This window comes from Lycorma delicatula, chromosome 5 (assembly GCF_047948215.1).
Source record: "Lycorma delicatula isolate Av1 chromosome 5, ASM4794821v1, whole genome shotgun sequence".
Taxonomy (NCBI): Eukaryota; Metazoa; Arthropoda; class Insecta; order Hemiptera; family Fulgoridae; genus Lycorma; species Lycorma delicatula.
The window spans coordinates 127,261,650-127,279,051 of NC_134459.1; the positions used below are offsets into that span (position 1 = coordinate 127,261,650).

The 17,402-nt window shown below is 29.3% G+C and overlaps 1 protein-coding gene across 2 annotated transcripts; it reads left to right on the plus strand.

Annotated features, from left to right (window-relative positions):
- The first annotated feature begins 218 nt into the window (after positions 1-218).
- On the plus strand, positions 219-12,712 carry LOC142325364 (oxaloacetate decarboxylase, mitochondrial). Of its 2 annotated transcripts, none has more exons than XM_075367047.1 (4): positions 219-337; positions 3,978-4,074; positions 9,354-9,497; positions 12,010-12,706. In XM_075367047.1, exons 1-4 carry the CDS (start codon positions 276-278, stop codon positions 12,343-12,345), a joined length of 639 nt encoding a protein of 212 aa, XP_075223162.1. In that variant the 5' UTR covers positions 219-275; the 3' UTR covers positions 12,346-12,706. The 2 variants fall into 2 exon arrangements, with proteins under 2 accessions (XP_075223162.1, XP_075223163.1); XM_075367048.1 differs by lacking the exon at positions 219-337 and adding an exon at positions 371-1,050 and having other exon boundaries at positions 12,010-12,712.
- The last annotated feature ends 4,690 nt before the right edge of the window (positions 12,713-17,402 follow it).

Here is a 17,402-nt window from a genome sequence, read left to right on the forward strand (position 1 = left end):
TAAATTTTGTATGAATATTTTTATAAGATATTTTAATAACAATAAAACGAATATAAATTGTACTTTACAACTCTATTCATCTTGGGAGCATAACTTTATATTCAGTATGTCTAAATCCTCTAGATTTTTAACCAAAAAATTCTGCACGCCAAAATGATTATTTTTCACTAAAATTTATGAGATGTAAAACTACGTATTTTAATCAAATAAATTCTATAGTTACTCTAAGCCTGTGCCTTCTGTATTAGTGATTGTTGACCAGATTCTTCATTATAATGAAATTACAAAATTTTGTATCATTAGGACGTAAAATTTTGGGAGCTGCTTTAAATTACAAGTACGGTAATCACGCAAGTTTGTAATAGAGTGTTAAACAAGATTTTCTAATAAATTTTAAAATCGTTTATTTTGATTAAACGTATGACATAACCTAAAATTTGTATTTCCTCTAGGCAGAGTTAGCAATTGACAACTAATGTGTTTGAATTGTTAGATTCTGTTTTGTTTTTTTATTTTGCCAACATTAATTTTCCATTTGCATTTTTATTACATTAATATTTACTAATCTGCAGCCGGATTTGAACACGGCGTTATCAGTTTAAAAGCGTATTTACTTAATAGCAATATATCGCTCGAACAGAAGTCCATTATGAAGTACTAGACAAATTTTAAAAAAATTGTGTTTTTTCTAGTTAAATATCATAATAAATAAAGTCAGATTTCGCTATTTATTTGTTAATCTGTGAATTTGATTCGTTGATGAGTGTAGTCTTGTAGTCTCGGTTCGTCCATTCCTGAGATGTGTGGTTAATTGAAATCCAACCACCAAAGAACACCGGTATCCACGAACTACTATTTAAATCTGTATAAAAGTAACTGCCTTTACCACGATTTGAACGATAGAACTCTCGACTTCGAAGTTGGATCTAATAATACTAAAGAGGAATATGTTAACGTGATTGAAATCAAAACTAATCTGTGGTTGTCAATAGATTTCAGAAAAATGATTTAAATAAATAATAATACATAAACAGGATTAATGTCTTTTGTGTACGTAACCTTTGTTTTTTTAAGAAACTTTGTAAGCGTACCACCCAACACGAAAACATAACTAAACGCTCGCTAACCTCGTCTAATTAACCTTAAATGCCGGTAATATAACATGAAGCAAACCTAATACCAAAAACAAAAAAATACAAGTTTTCAGGTATTCAAAATCACGTTATTGCAATAATACGTAAAGCGTAAAAAATAACTGAAAAGTTTATTTATAAAATAAAAAAAGATAATATTTTCAATAAAAATAATGTTAAGGAGCGTTAGGTTGTGTTATAGAGTTGGCGGGACGCTAACCGATAAGTACCTTAGTTAATTCTCATCACTGTTAATATGTGCCATAAACTTTGTGAAAAACCAGGCTCAAAAGTTTGATTTTCTTCCTAAACTTTATTAGTTAACACAATGAATAAGTAAGATTATACCAATACTTAAATATAATTTGTACTGATAATCGTTAGAATGTGAACAGTTACAATTACTTCCAACAGAAGTAATATTTTAGTCTAGTACTGAAAAAATATGTATCTGAAAATAATATTTTTAGTAAAATAGTTTAAATCTTTTGACCTGATTTTTAGCAGGCTTAACTTAAATTAGTAATATAAAACACATTTACAGTGGACTATACAGTACACATTAATTTAAGTTGAAGTTAGAAAAACTTTACTCAATTTTTTGTAAACTTCAACAATAAATAAAGATTCTTCTGAGTTTGGTAACAGTTTTCACGCAATGTTATGGTGTTAGTATTTGAACTGTTTCATAGACTTCTTATTACTGGTGATATGTGTGATTAGATTGTAAATTGTTCGTTAAGTATAAAGAGATTTTTTTACAAATAAATCTTTTCAGTTAGGTCCTTCCAGACAATTGAACAACTATATATATTGTTGAGGAATCCTGTTAAAGGTCAACCAGGTAAAGGTTTTGTGGGGCTAAAATATTCCTCAATCAACACTTAAGAAAATAATGAAAAAAGATCTTGGGTTTAAACCCTTTAATCCTGGTCATGTTAATGAGATTCTGCCTGGGTCATTGACTTTAAGAGAAGCTTGTTGCAAATCTCCTCTTAAGACGTTCTTCCTGTGTTAAATCATGGAACCAGTTTTCTTCTCAACAAGTGTGCCATTTACCAAAATAATAATCTCAGAATGTCTATTTTTGCTAAAAGAAAATCCTCATCATTATGAGGAACCACCCAACTATCACATGTAGTAATCTGAGCAGCGATATCTGACAGGATCATACTTCTAAAATGAACATATAAAAAGTGGTGCATTGGTAGGGGGCTGCAAGATTCAATGGTAATCTAGAAGTCCAGCCTTAACCTGTGAACACTTCCTTTGAGGCATAATCAAAGAAAAAATCTCGCACTGGCAACTAAGCTATGTTAATGAGGTGAAAACTGCAGTCAGAGACTGTTTTTATGTCTGGTTCTTCAAAACCAAACAAAATGTCTAAATGCATTTAGTGACTGATAAAACTGTGTGGACAATGGAGGAGTATTGCTGTGCACATGTCTGACAGCTGGTTTACCGCACTATCCAGCAACTCTGACAATGTACTGCTTACTATGTAAGCATACAGAGCTATACAAGATGTTTTTGTAAAGGAATGACTATTTAACTGTTCCATCCGTCCTATCAGTCTGTCTCTCTCGCATGAAATGTGCACAGCTATACGCCCACTATACAAACAAATTTCATTTAAAATAAGTTTTATGTGTAAAAATATTAAACAAACTAATGATAAGCAAGTCATGTTTATTTCTTTACATGATAAAGGGACTTCATGATCACAGTGCAATTAATTTTGAGCACTTTAGACTTATAGGTAAGAACCTACAAAAGAAAACTTTTCCTTCAGTTTAAATGAATTTAAGCATAAATTTACCCAATATGACAGCAAATGTTTAAATATAATAAAATAAATATTATATTATACTTTATTATATAAATATAATAAATAAAAATATAACATTAAACAAGCACTGAGCATATATAGGATAGCCCTTCCCAACCATTTAAAAACAGATTACAACTGCAGAACACCGAAAAAATCTAACAGTGACCATCAGTAAATAAAACTAAGAAAGAAACTGTGCAAGAAAGAGAAAAAAATTAATGGTACAATAAGTAAATCAACATTTCAACTTATCACTATATTACTTGACAGTAATTAAACATTTTTCTTCTAATAGATAAACCCAAAGATTTTTAACTTGAATGAAGTTGATAAAAGATCTTGTACAAAAAATTACATAAAAAAAGATAGAACAAATTCAAATTTGTGTTAGTATGGTAACTAGTATTAAAATCCCATCTGGGGAGAGGCGCTTCACAGCAACCAGAAGCGAAAGTCATGTTGCCCCAAGGAACCAGTTGGGACCCCAGTGGGAATGTCTCACTGGACAGTACTGATGGGTGGCGGTTAGTCTTCGCCATGTTACATTAGGTCAGTCGAGGCAATGTCTTTTAGGCAGTTACTGGTTGACCTGGTGTGGTTAAAAAAGGACAGTAATAAAAATAAAAACAAAAATCAACACAGTTCAATAATAGGTGATAAATTACACGGAATATAAATTTTTGGAGTTTTTTAAACACTTGTAAAGAAAAGAAAAGTAGCGTTAAACCACATATTTATAGGATATAAAAAAATTAATGGTAAAATAAGTAAATCAAATATTTTAAATTTATCAGTATATTACCTAGCAGAAATTAAAAACTTTCCTTCTAAAAGAGTAAACCTAAACATGTTTACTTTACTGATGTTGAATAAAGATCTTGTACAAAAATTACAAAAAAAAAGGGGTAGACTACATTCACACTGTTGTATTAATATAGCTGGTACTACAAAAACAGAAACAGTTTAACAGAAGACATATTACACACAATATAATTTTTTGGAGTTTTTTCCAGGTCACTTGCAAAGGAAAGGAAAGTAGCATTACCAGATAAACCAATCATATTTTTAAAGCCTACATCATCATATGTCCAAGAAGGGCAAGCAATAGAGGTATCTGCATAGTTAATAAAAGTGATGTTTAGTACATAATTAGTTTTAAAATATAATACAGAAGTATAAGTTGATATAGTCAAGAGCAAAGAAAGGTTGGTTGAAGTAAAGATGATGTAGAAAAGAAAATATGAGAGATGGATCAAAACGTAAGTTACACCTTTGCTGTGTTCGTGAACTGAAAGGGATATATTAATGTATTGTGGTGGCAGCACTGGTTGCTTTGTTGTCTTCACACTCTCCCAGCAGCAATTCAGTATGTGTGTAGTATCACTGTCAATATGGCGTGTCCTCTAGAGGTTTCATGGAGCGTAGATGTACGTTCAATAGTTTGATTTTTGTGAGCACAAAATTACAATTTTTGTGAAATTTATTGCCAAATTGTTGAGGTATACAGTGAGAATGCAATAACACGCTTGATGATCACAAAATGGTGCCAAAAGTTCAGAAACAGAAGAACAAATGTGACAAACTGCGTGCTGGGTGTCCTTCAACTGCAACCATGACGGGTAATGTGGAACACAAGAACGAAATGATCTTGATTAACCAGCTCATTAGAATTAGAGAGATTGCATGTGAACTTAACATGAGTTATGATAGTGTGTTTGCGATTATTCACTATCAACTTAATTACCATAAGAGTGGTGTGCCACTCTATTCACCAACAACCACAAACATCAACGTTTTGCGTCTGCTCTTTCTTTTCTTCAACATTATTCCAGGACTAGTCCACAGTTTTTGAAACAAATCATCATAGGGGATGAGAGCTGGGTGCTTCATTACACTCCTGAAACTAAACAAGCATCACATGAATGGAAACATAAAAATTCGCCACAGCCAAAAGAAGTGAAAACATCTCCACATGTTCAAAAGCTTATGCTGACAGTCTTTTTTGAATGTGAGGGAGTTGTTTGTAGTGAATTTATGCCCAGAGGATCAACAATCAATGCCAAATCTTACTGAGACTTTAAAAAATTGTGTAAAGCCATTAAAGATCAAAGACCCAGAAGATTGAGCAATGGGTTGTTTTTCTTCATGACAACGCTACACCTAATTCAGCCTCATGTGACAAAGGAGTTACTGCAAAAATTCAAGTGGTAAGTGTGGTCTCATTCGCCTTACAGCCCTGACCTAGCATTCTGCAACTACTACCTGATTGGTCCCCTCAAGTGAGACCTGGGAGGGAAGCATTTTGCTAATGATGATGAACTTAAGGAAGCGGTCCTTAAATGGTTGAAGGAAGTTGGATGAAATTTTTATTAGTATGGAATTTAAAAAATTGTCACAAGGTATGAAGTGTTTAGAAAAACTTTGTGATTTTGTCGAAAAATAGATAAAAATATATAGTTTTTGTCCTATTAAAAAAAATTGTCTTAAAAATATGCATTTGTTTCATAGAGGTGGTGTAACTTACTTTCTGATCGTCCCTCGTAATTACAGGAAAATGGAAGTGAAATTTGGGAAAGTGGGGCCAAATTGTGTAATAAAGGTTCATATAGGAGGCTGTTTAGGGAGAGGAGAGAAAGTTAACAAGCAAGTCATGGTGCTCTAGAACCAATGACAGGTATAACAAAACTAAATCCAAAACCTGTAAGCAGGGTTTCATTTGGCACCATTCACAGTTTTAAACCATTTAAATGAAATTGTAACAGTACCTTTTTTAGAGAAATTGTTATTTACATTTTTTTATTTTTATAATGTTTAGTTGAACAGAACACCCAGGTTTAACTTAATACAGTTGTTTTTTGCTTGTTAAAACTTGAATATAAATATGTTTTAAGAACAATATTTATACATAAAATAATGTGTAAATAATGGTGGTATAGCAATTAAAATATATTTTCATAAGGAGAATCAAGTTAACTACAAATATGTAAATAATTTTTAAACCATACACTAAGTATCTATAATATAATTAAAATCATTTATTAATTGCATAACAAATAAATTATATAACTTAATGTACAACAATGTATTAAAACGTTTTTACATCATGTAAGTACAAGATGAATCAATCAGCACATTGTGTAACATGTTAAAATGCATAATTATACATTTTAATAATTACAATACATATTACACATATTCTATTATGACTGAAATAAATTTATATGGGCTGTGACAAGAATTCTGTCACAGCCTTTTTCAGTCCTTGTGAATATGATTCATCTTTGATTTAATTTATTTTATATTTTTCCTAATATTTAAAAAAATATATTTTGTGAATTGACTCTCCCGCTTGCTTGGATCAAAGACCTAATCCATCTCCATCCTAAAACTGCAAACAATACACTATATATTCCAAGACAACATGAACTTATAAGATTTTAAACACTTTGTAGCTACAATTTATTTATGCAGTTCTTCAATATACTTATCCAATTCATCACTGTCTATTTTTTTTTGTCATGAAGTAATGACTCACAACCTTGACCATAGCTTTTTAAAGTAGAAATGAATGGCATCAAACAGAGAGGTCTGTTTGAAATTCAGAAGATTTCTGGATCAAAACGTTTCCCAGCCTCTGTTAATAATTTCTTCCTGCAGACGATACTCTCAAACATATCACCTTCATAATTTTTGGGTACAAACTTCAGTTTGTAAGGCCAATGTAAGGCTTTTTCACGACCAATAAAATGAACCAATCCATCCCAAAATAAATGGTTCGTGTAGCCTTGTAAAATATACAGTTCAAGTATCATACACTTTTGGATGATGCAAACTTTGTTGAAAATTGTACTGAGGCATTCAAGCTACTTTTTTTATTACCCTACAAACAAAACTTTTCATAATTTTGTTTCAATCTCCAATGGTTTTCAACCTAAACATGTGGTCAACAGGATGAGTCTCATCTACACTGCTTACTGCAATGCTATTCTTGTTGTTACTGCCATCCTGGTGATTTCTAAATTCTCCCGATGATATGAAGCAATAAGGACAGGGAAAAGATGATGTTGCTGTTTTGTTAACCAATCACAATGAAAAAGATTTTAAAATTCGAAGCAAATTACATGACTCTTGATGTTTGACATCAACTTGATGTTTGTGTAAATCTCCTTTATTTCAGGCACTACATATATCGTCAATCTATTAACGCTAATTTAAACACATTTTTTGCTTGTTCCTCCTTCAGACTACACATTATTACTGTTTACTTCACATTCAAGATCTTCACAATCTTTGCTGAGTAACACTTTGGAAACACAGACATACTTACTTTGAAAACCCTTGATCACGATTCACCATTACTTTAATAAAAACAGTGCTGATGAAATTTCTCTGATTATTTTAGATCATTAACAACAGATGTCAAAATATGATTCATGCTTTTTTGTGGATAGCTTTAATTGATTTTGATTTGTTGATGTAACTTTAATGGATCTTACAATATGCTGCATATTCATTCCATTAATTTAAAAATTACTTAATGAAAAATAATATAAGTTCATCACACAACACTCAATACACAAATAAAATACTATTCTTTACATATATGAAAAAAGTAATTTGCATTCCAATCTTTTTATTTGAAATGGGTCTGGTCCAGTACCTATAATATATTTCAGGCAGTCCAGCTCAAACTAACTAAAATGCAATCCTAACTTAGTAACTAAGAACTCAAAAACTTTCTCCAGCTGCTGCCCAGGCAAAGATGCTCTAAACATTAGTAAACAGTAACAAGGACTTGGTTCTGCTTGGAACCACTTTCTACATGAAGGAAGCCAAGGTCTTGCGTTTGGAGACACAAGGTAGATACAGTCTTGTGACTGATTTTATAACTCAAATCTGATACTACTTTGCTGTCACTTTTTACATCAACTAGACTAGAAACCAGTTATCATACAACTTCTCTTGTATTCTGCAACAGCAGGGTATGCCCTGTAGTTTTATATGACAATGTTTCATTGCTAGTAAGGGCTAAAACCATAATGCTAGTTCTACCTTTTTAAATTACTTATTATAATTTACATGTAGTCACCAGAACCTATTGAAATTTTATAATTTCTTTGTAGCATTCCAACATGGATTTAATTTAATTTTTGCAATGAATATTGGAATACTTGAGATATGATGTTGATTCAAACACCAGTTGGGTGGAATCATTTATTATGTAAAACTAAATGTAGACCATCAGAAATATCTAGTTGAAAATATCTACACAATCAGCAAGTTTATACCATCAACAGATTATTTATTACATAATTCTATGCTTTTAACATCAGAACTGAGATCAAAGATCTTAACACACAGCTGGTGCAAGAAATTTTGTTTGCATTAAAGAATTTATTTCATAAAAGACAAAACTAATTTTTGATATGTGTAAATTTTCAGTTGTATTTTATCAAATGCTTTATAACTAACCTAATTTAATTTTATTTAAATTAACTTAAGGCAATAGAAAACAAGTTGAGATAGACTGGAATAAAATTGCATTACATATCTACAGTGCCCATTCATTTTAATATGACTGACTCAATTTTCCTTCTCTTTCTCCAGTTCTACTGTTTCCTTTCATTTAAATTGTTTTTTTTTTTCATTTAAAAAAGCTATTTTAGGGAATATAATTATTATACTTGCTAAATATTTAAAGTTTCTAACAGATAAAGAAAACTTTTATATAATTTTTTATTTTGGATCAGATTCAGTTTTGTAAAATTTAGATTTTATGACACAAATTGGATGAGCTGATAGATCTTTTTAAGCTCATGTAATGAACATAGTTTATAATCTAACATAAAAAAGGTAAACAGAGAAAATGAAAATATATGGTCTATAATGATTCAGAAATAGAAATGATTTTTCTGTGGTCTAAATTAAAAAACAGGCACTGAATATACTATTAAGTTTTCAAGACTTCGAATGTGACTTCTACTCTTGTTTTCATTTTCCATAAACAGTAACTGATAAATTAATTCTGTATTTCTGGTAAATATTTGTTTGGTATTTTACTTGAAGGAAATTTATCATAATTATTTCATATAGAACAAGCATAAGTTTTTGTAAGTGAAAAGTAAGTTATCAATATTACATAAGTTATTAAATTTATGAAATGATCAACACAGAATTCAAAAAATTGAAAATTTTAGCATTAAAAATCTTTTTTTTTAAGTTTCTATTTGCGTTTTTTTTTTGTAGAGAATTTACTTTAAGAAAGTTATACTTCAAAACTTTCTGAAATTGGAAATATCAGTTAGTGATCTGTAGTTAACTGCTATATCAGAAAATAATTTAATCTAGATAAGTAATAAGCAGTAAAATAAATTGTATTTGTTTTTCAGGTACCAAAACAATTTGATGTCTATGAGGAAGTAGAATTAGGAATAATAATTGGACAAAGGTGTAAAAATATTAGAACTAGTGATGCAATGAAGTATGTTGGTGGTTACTGCTTAGCTCTGGATTTAACAGCTGTTGATGACATGGTAAGTTAAATAGTAATTTTTTTTCCTATTCATAAAGTATACATTGCAATCTGTTCAACTTGAAACAATAAATGATGAGGATGATATGTATGACATGTAAATGAGGTGTAGTCTTGTATAGACTAAGGCTAAATATTCTTGAGATGTGTGATTAATTGAACCCCAACATCAAAGTACACTGGTACCCACTATCTAGTATTCAAATCCATATAAAAAACTTACCTTTTTCTAGAATTTGAGAAAAACATTAATAACAAAGAAATATTAAAAACACAATCAATCAGCTTGTACATTATATGAGCGTCAATTCAATTATTCTTTTCTGATGAAATATAACTGGGTAATATTGGTTAAATGAAGAGTAATTATCCATTATTATAAAAGAAAGATTTACAGGAAAAGGAAAGAATCAGCTTATCTGATAAGTTGCAGCTAAAATAAAAATCTTAATGAAAAATTTAACTATGATTTGAAAGGCAATAACTTATTTTCAGAAACACATTAATTTAAAATATGCATTTAAAGTATTCAATCAGAAATAAAAATTGTGTAATTCTAATACATTGATCAAGTACCACATATTACAAAAGGCTTAATGAAGTAAACTCTTTTGAGTATACTGTGAAAACTACCTTGACTAACAAATCAACTTCTGGTTTTTATATTAAAGTAACAAAATTATGTGAACTATATTGAAGCAGCCAATAAAGTAAAATAACTTTCATGAAATTGCACCAATAATAAAACTGATAACAGCTAAGGTCTCCTCCATACCTCCATACATAATGTAAAACGTGTGTTGATCCTGCTAATATTGTCCTGAAAAATATGAAGTAATACTCATCAAAGTTTAAAAAGTTCAATTGATGCGGGAATGGAAAGGGACTGCTAGACTGGCAACTGGTTTCTTGCTATTTATAACATCCTGTCAAGATAGACTTTTCCCTCCACTTATAATTAGCATTGCCACTGCTTCAGTAAACTAAACTTTAAGAAATGAAACTGAATATCCAGTCCAAAAATTTATTAAGGAAAGAATTTCTTTAATTGGAGATGATGATTATTTCTTGCATCCTACATTCTACAAGTTTAGATGAAATGAATTAATCATTAAATCTTACACATTAAAAATTCACATATTATATGAAAATATTGTCATTTTATTAATGATCACTACTAGATTTATTATATATAAAGAGAATAGTTTAAACAAAAAATGATAATTTCTTAACCAGAATTTTATTTTCAAGATATGTTTATAAATACACAACTGATGTAAACTGCGGTCAAGAAAAAGTTTAAAATCTCTTAAGAATTTATATGATCTCTCTATTTTTTAAATTATTTGTTCATTTCAATAAATAAATTGTTTTTTCCAATTAGATAATTTCCTGTTTAATTTATAATACAAGCAAATTAATAAAAGTGATATATATATATATATATTTAAAAAATTTTTTTAAATATCTTTTGCACTCAAGTTTCACATTTATTTAAATATTTTTAAAAATTATCAGAGTACATCGTCATCAATATTATTATTTACCATTCTTGCCAAATTGTGTTGAAATGTGCTCAAGATCATCCTCATCTAACAAACTGGAATACTGGAACATAAACTAAACATTGGGAACACTGTGTAAAATATCATATGGATATTTGGTAACAGCAGTATTCTCAATAGCATCAACTTAGTATTCAAGCTTATTTGATTGTTACTTAAATTTAGTAAGTGGAAAAAATGTGCATTTAACAGTTCACTTTGTTATGTTGGTGTTAGTTACTTTTAAGCAGTAGGAGATAATTAGGTAGAATGAATGTGTAGCTAATTCATTTATTTTACAAAATCTAAATTAATGTTAAAATTTAGCTAAGAAACAGGTTAGAGTATGTAGCCTACTGTTTGGTCCAAATCAATGAGGGGTAAATAACATGGTATGGAATTGTTTATTGCACAGAAAGCTGTATTAATGAAAAACATTTCACTAACACATTTATGTAACTATTTTATTGAAATCTTTTAAGATTCATATTATTCCTCTGTATTGTTAAATTATATTTAAATTCTATTAAATAATATCTATCCTCAACTTTTATAATACTTTAGTGTTGTTTACAGACAGGTATATATTAATATTAGAAGTTAGTTACATAGTGAACCATTTAAGATATGACTTTTAAATAACCTTTCCTCCGATATTTCTTAATCAGGCATCTCGGTTTTGTTGCATGCAATTAGTTATACATGTATTATTAAAATTTCACCAAGCACAGAAAAAATCATGACAAATAAGACTTTTATAAAGAAATTTCATATAGAGGCTGGATTGTAATTTATTTAAAGTAGGGAACTGTGCATAATATGTAAATATGAATAATTGTAAGTTGGTGGCAAGGGCAGGTATCTGTGTTTGAGTGTGTTTATATAAGTATATTCTATAGGTAAACTGCAATTATTATACAAATATAACATAAACCTGCATGATGGAAAATAAATGCCCTGATGTTGCAGAAAGAAGTAAGATCAAAAGGATTACCATGGACATTTGGGAAAGGATTTGACACAGCATGTCCTGTAAGTAAATTCATTCCACATGATGCAATAAAACAACCAACATCACTCTATATATCGTGCAGTGTAAATGGAAAGATATTACAAGAATCTCAACTAACAGATATGATTTTCAGCATAGAAGAACTCATTGCTTTTTCATCGCAGTTTATGACACTTGAACCGTGTGATGTTATATTAACTGGTTCACCATCTGGAAGTGGGCCGATAAGACCAGGAGATGTAATAGAAGCTAAATTAGATAATATACTTAGTATGAATTTTTCTGTGATATAGCTTATTTTATTTTTAAACAGCAAAACTGAGTAAAAAGTGTAGACATATGTCACGCCAATTATTGGGTATTTTAAAAAGATTCTTAGACCACTGTAAATAATATTTTAAGTCATTAAATTATAATAGATTTATTCCAAAATCAATTTTCACTTACTCTCTACCTACCAAAATCCAGTTAATAAAAACAGCTAGATGAATAATCACAATAGGTAATAATACAATATATTTGTAAGTAGCATAAACATACTTCATATTGGGATTTTACCAATATTCTGCTACATATTTTTAGTAAATAATAACAAGCATTACAATTCAAATCAAAAATAGAACTAATAAGATAACAAAGAGAGTATCTATTTCCTACATACTAAACTTTTACATACTTCATCTCTTATTCATATAAATGCTGAGATACATCTCATTACATTTGATTTTATACAAAAAAAAAAGGCTAAAAAGGTAAGAAGGATGATTCTAATTAGAATTCTTTACTTATTATTACTTATGCTTATTCACTCAGAATAATGCTAAATTACAATTACTTTCTGATCAGATGAGAACTGTCACTTTTATCAAATGAATTATTCCAAGCCTGACTGAAATTTTCAGTTGCTTTATGTTCAGTGCATGTAGCACAAGAGCCAATCTTATATGGAAAGAAGGTGACAGTTTTCCTTGAAGAAAATTAATGGGTAATTTTGTTAAAAATTAAGCAGCAATTGATTCAGTAGTAAACATTAATAGACAACATCAATATTCTTCTGAATATTGGTACAATATTAATAAATAATGTTCTGTTGTGATTTTAACTGCCTTGCCTTCAACTCATTTATAAAAATTTCACGAATCACCTTGAAATACCAAGAACATAAAAACTTTAAAAAAAGCAAATGAATACTATTATATTGTGTGTTATTATAACCCTAATTATATAATAAATGTATTGTTTTTATCTAACAAAAAATGTTAATAGTATTATTAGGCATTTTGCTTTTTTTATATATATATAAAAATCAATATTTAAAGTAAATTATACCACAGAAATCACCAGTTGTTGATATTAATCAATATAATTTATGCATATTTTATTATTACAGTAATAAAATTTTGTAAAAACAAAAAAATTAATAAAAAAATAACCTGGTCACATACAACAATTTTTTTTAACAGATTTATAAAAGGAGTAAGTTTTAAATTTGACAAACGACTTGTTCTGTACATTATTCATTAAAAAATAAACCAATTTCAATAATTATTTTTTATTACGTAGATGAAGTTACTTGGACGGTCCTATAGTATGTTTCTTATTGATAACATGATAACAGGAATAATTTTTATTTGTCAACCATCACTGTTACTTTGTATTGGAATAATAATATGTGACAATAGAGCAAAGAGTTAAACTTTATTTATCATGTAAAAATGAAAGTGTATTAGTTGAAAAGCTTGAAGTAAGAAAATCATACTCTACATTTCAGAAAGTCTTTAACATTCAGAAATAATTATACAATATTTCTCTGAATTTTCATTTTTTTATTATGACAGGTTTGTAGTCTGTTTCATTTTGTGTAGTTTTTTTTAGGTCTACCCAAATTTTAAATAAAATAATAAAAGACAGAACTACAGCTCTCCTTTAAGAAAATAGTATTCATGACAAAACATCAGACCAGCCCTAAGAAAAATAATAATGGCTTGTGGGAAAATTCCCAAAATTGAAAAATTCAAATACCAAGGGAAAACAATTGAAATCATTTCTGAAAAGAAGGCAATTTGGTCAAGAATCAATAAAATTGATCAAGCATATCAATTATATAAAATACTTAGCAAGAAATCAATATCAATGAATGCTAAACTAAAACATTAAGCTACAGACGTTCATCTGGAAGTTCTATAGCCAGCTGAATGTTTAATATTTTAAATATAACTTCTAATCGAAAAAGTACAAACAAAAGAACAAAGAATACTCAGAAAAGTCCTAGGGCTCATCAAAGACATAGAAGAATACAGAAGGAGACACAATAATGAACTGTACATAAACACAGAGAAAATACCAGGCATAATAAGAAAAAGAAGAATCGATTTTTATGATTACCTATGAAGAACAAACCCTAAAAGATTATTTTCACATACTTTAAAAATCTATATACCAATAAAAACTGGATCTGACTAACTGGAAGAGATATTGAAGAATTGAAAATAATATATGAAGAAATCAAAAAATATTCATCAGTGAGAAAGGCATAGCAAATATTGCGGTTTCCAAGAAAAAACTAAGGAAGAATACCTGGACAAAACAGAAAAGAAAAACGCTGGTAAATAATGGAGAGGTGAAAAAAATTTGTTTGAAAAGACAAAATCTAATGTAGCTAAAATGAAAAAAAAAACTTGAAGATAAATAAATAAATAAAAAAACTTCAGATTGTGTTAAAATAAATATAATATTCAATTCAAATCATTTTTAATTTAAAATTCTTAAACTGCCAGCAAATTAAAGATTTTTAATAAAGTTGTAAGTAAATGTTTTTAATTTGACACAGATTTCAAAAGATTGAAAATAAAAAGGCTAATTAAATAGAATTATTTTTAAAGTATACATATTTTAATAAATTATTAATACTATCATAGCATAGTATTATTAATACTAGCTCCCTGTCGCAGCTTCACTCATGCTATATGGTTTCTTGTGTTTCCAATAGCGGGGACAATCTTTTTATTTCATGTTTATTAGTCAAGTAACCGGAGGCAGGTACAGCCAGTTACACATACAGTAACTGTGGCAGCAGCTGTGGTGGCCATAGTGCCATACACCTTTGTACCCCTTAAAAAAAATCAAAAATGGTTTTTAAATATTTATCTAAAGAGTATTTGCAAGCCCAAATCTACTGAATATCTTGTTACTGTAGTCAGGATTGGAAAATTTACAATCATTCAAAAATTTTTTTATCTTTCTTCGTACACTTTCAAGATCAAATTTTAAAAATCTAGAAATTGGTTTATTGAAAATAAGATAAAATAACACTCACCAAAAATCAAATTGATTTTTTCATTTGTTATTGAGAAATTAAAAATATACAATTTCAAACAAAATTCAAAAAACAATTTTAACCCTTGAAACTCTGAATGAAAATGAAAAAATCTAGAAATTGATTTTTAGATGTTCATAATAGTGGTGGGATAAACGATTCTTTTTCAGGAATCGATTCTTTCGATTCGATTCTCAGAAAGGATTCGTAAAAAAGAATCGTTCGTCCGATTCAATGATTCTTTTCCTTTCCACCACTACCAGAGCTGTAAACTCTAATGCGCATGCTCTCTTTCTCTTCTTCAGCCAAGTCAGTGATTCATCTCTTCATACTGCTGTTCGACTCAACTGATGCATACATAAAATGTCTTTCTTTTCTTTTCAACTCTTATTCAACTCCTTAGATTCTTCTCTTTTCAACTCTTATTCGACTCCTTAAGTAAATATCTGATTCGTTTTCAGTTCAATAAGATGTTTAGTAAACTTAGAATCCTATCACTTCTAATGCGCATGCTCTCTTTCTCTTCTTCACCCATGTTTAGTGATTCATCTCTCTTCATACTCCTGTTCGACTCAGTTGATGTATACCTACTAAATGTCTTCGATTCTTCTCTTTTCAACTTTATTCGACTCTTAAGTAAACATCTGATTCTTTTCTCAGTTTAATACGATATTTAGTAGCTTATCACTTTCATTACACATGCTCTATTCCCTTCATCTACCCAACAATTCTCCTTACTTCATCTCCTACTCGATTCCTTTACAAAAACAAGCTTATATCAACAAACGTCATTGCTAAACAGAGAAGGGAAATTTTAAACTGTTACGCACACATTCTATATGATATCATTATTCTTTTTTCTTTTAATTTCATTCGGGCGGGAAGTTATGTTGCACATTGTTAATTTATGTCGTTCTTTTGCGCATACTATCATGCTCAAGATATATTTTACAATTATTCTTAGTAGGCCTTCTGATTATGTTTCAGAAACGCATTATAATTTAAATCCTACTACATCTATTGCAACTGAACCAAATGTATCGCAGCAATTAGCCCTTAAATTAACAAACCTTGTTGAATCGGCTAATCCTTCTTCTGTGCATCCAACATCTTTGTCCTCAAAAAAAAAAAAACACAAAAGTTGTCCCTTACTTACTTTGTTACAAAACCTGTCCCTCAAAGTAAAAGCCGAGCGATAGATATTCAATTAATTAGGTTAATAACTAAAGAATATCAACCTATTTCACTCGTTGAGGTGAAGAATTCAAGAAGTTTGTTCACATATTAAACCCTGGGTATTCGCTTCATTGTCTGAAAACAATTACAACTAGTTTAATTCCACAATTATATGATAGAATTTCTTGTGAGATTCGTAAGTCATATAATTAATATAGAAGCTTGCGCAATAACCACTGACAGTTGGACATAAGTTTCAAATAATAATTATATGGCCATAACTATCCATTTCATTGACCATGATTGGAATTTAAAAACCCAATTACTTACTTGTATCGAAATCTGTTGTCAACATACCGCTGAAAACATTGCCATTGAATTACAAGGTAAATTTAATGAATGGGCTATTATTGACAAAATAGGAGCAGTTGTTAGTGACAATGCAGCAAATTTAGAAGCTGCTATTTGCAATTGTCAGCTACACCATATTCCCTCCATTTCAACCGCACGGGAAGATTTTGATAAAAAAGTAACGCCAATTTTAACTAATTCAAACCAAACAGTAGCAGGAATTTTAGAGCTAGATAAATATATAAATGAACTGCTCATCTCAAGAACACAAAATCCTCTCTCTTGATGGAAAGAAAGGCGGTTAATTTATCCAAGATTATTCAAAATAATGCAAACTAGACTTTGCATTCCTGCAACCTCTGTTCCCTGTGAACAAATTTTTTCAAAAGCGGGATAGTTAATAACAGAAAGGCGAAATAGACTTGCATCAAAGAATTTCGAAAAAATTATATTTCTACATGTAAATATATAAAATACTATAAAGTTTATTTGAAAAGTATTATTAAC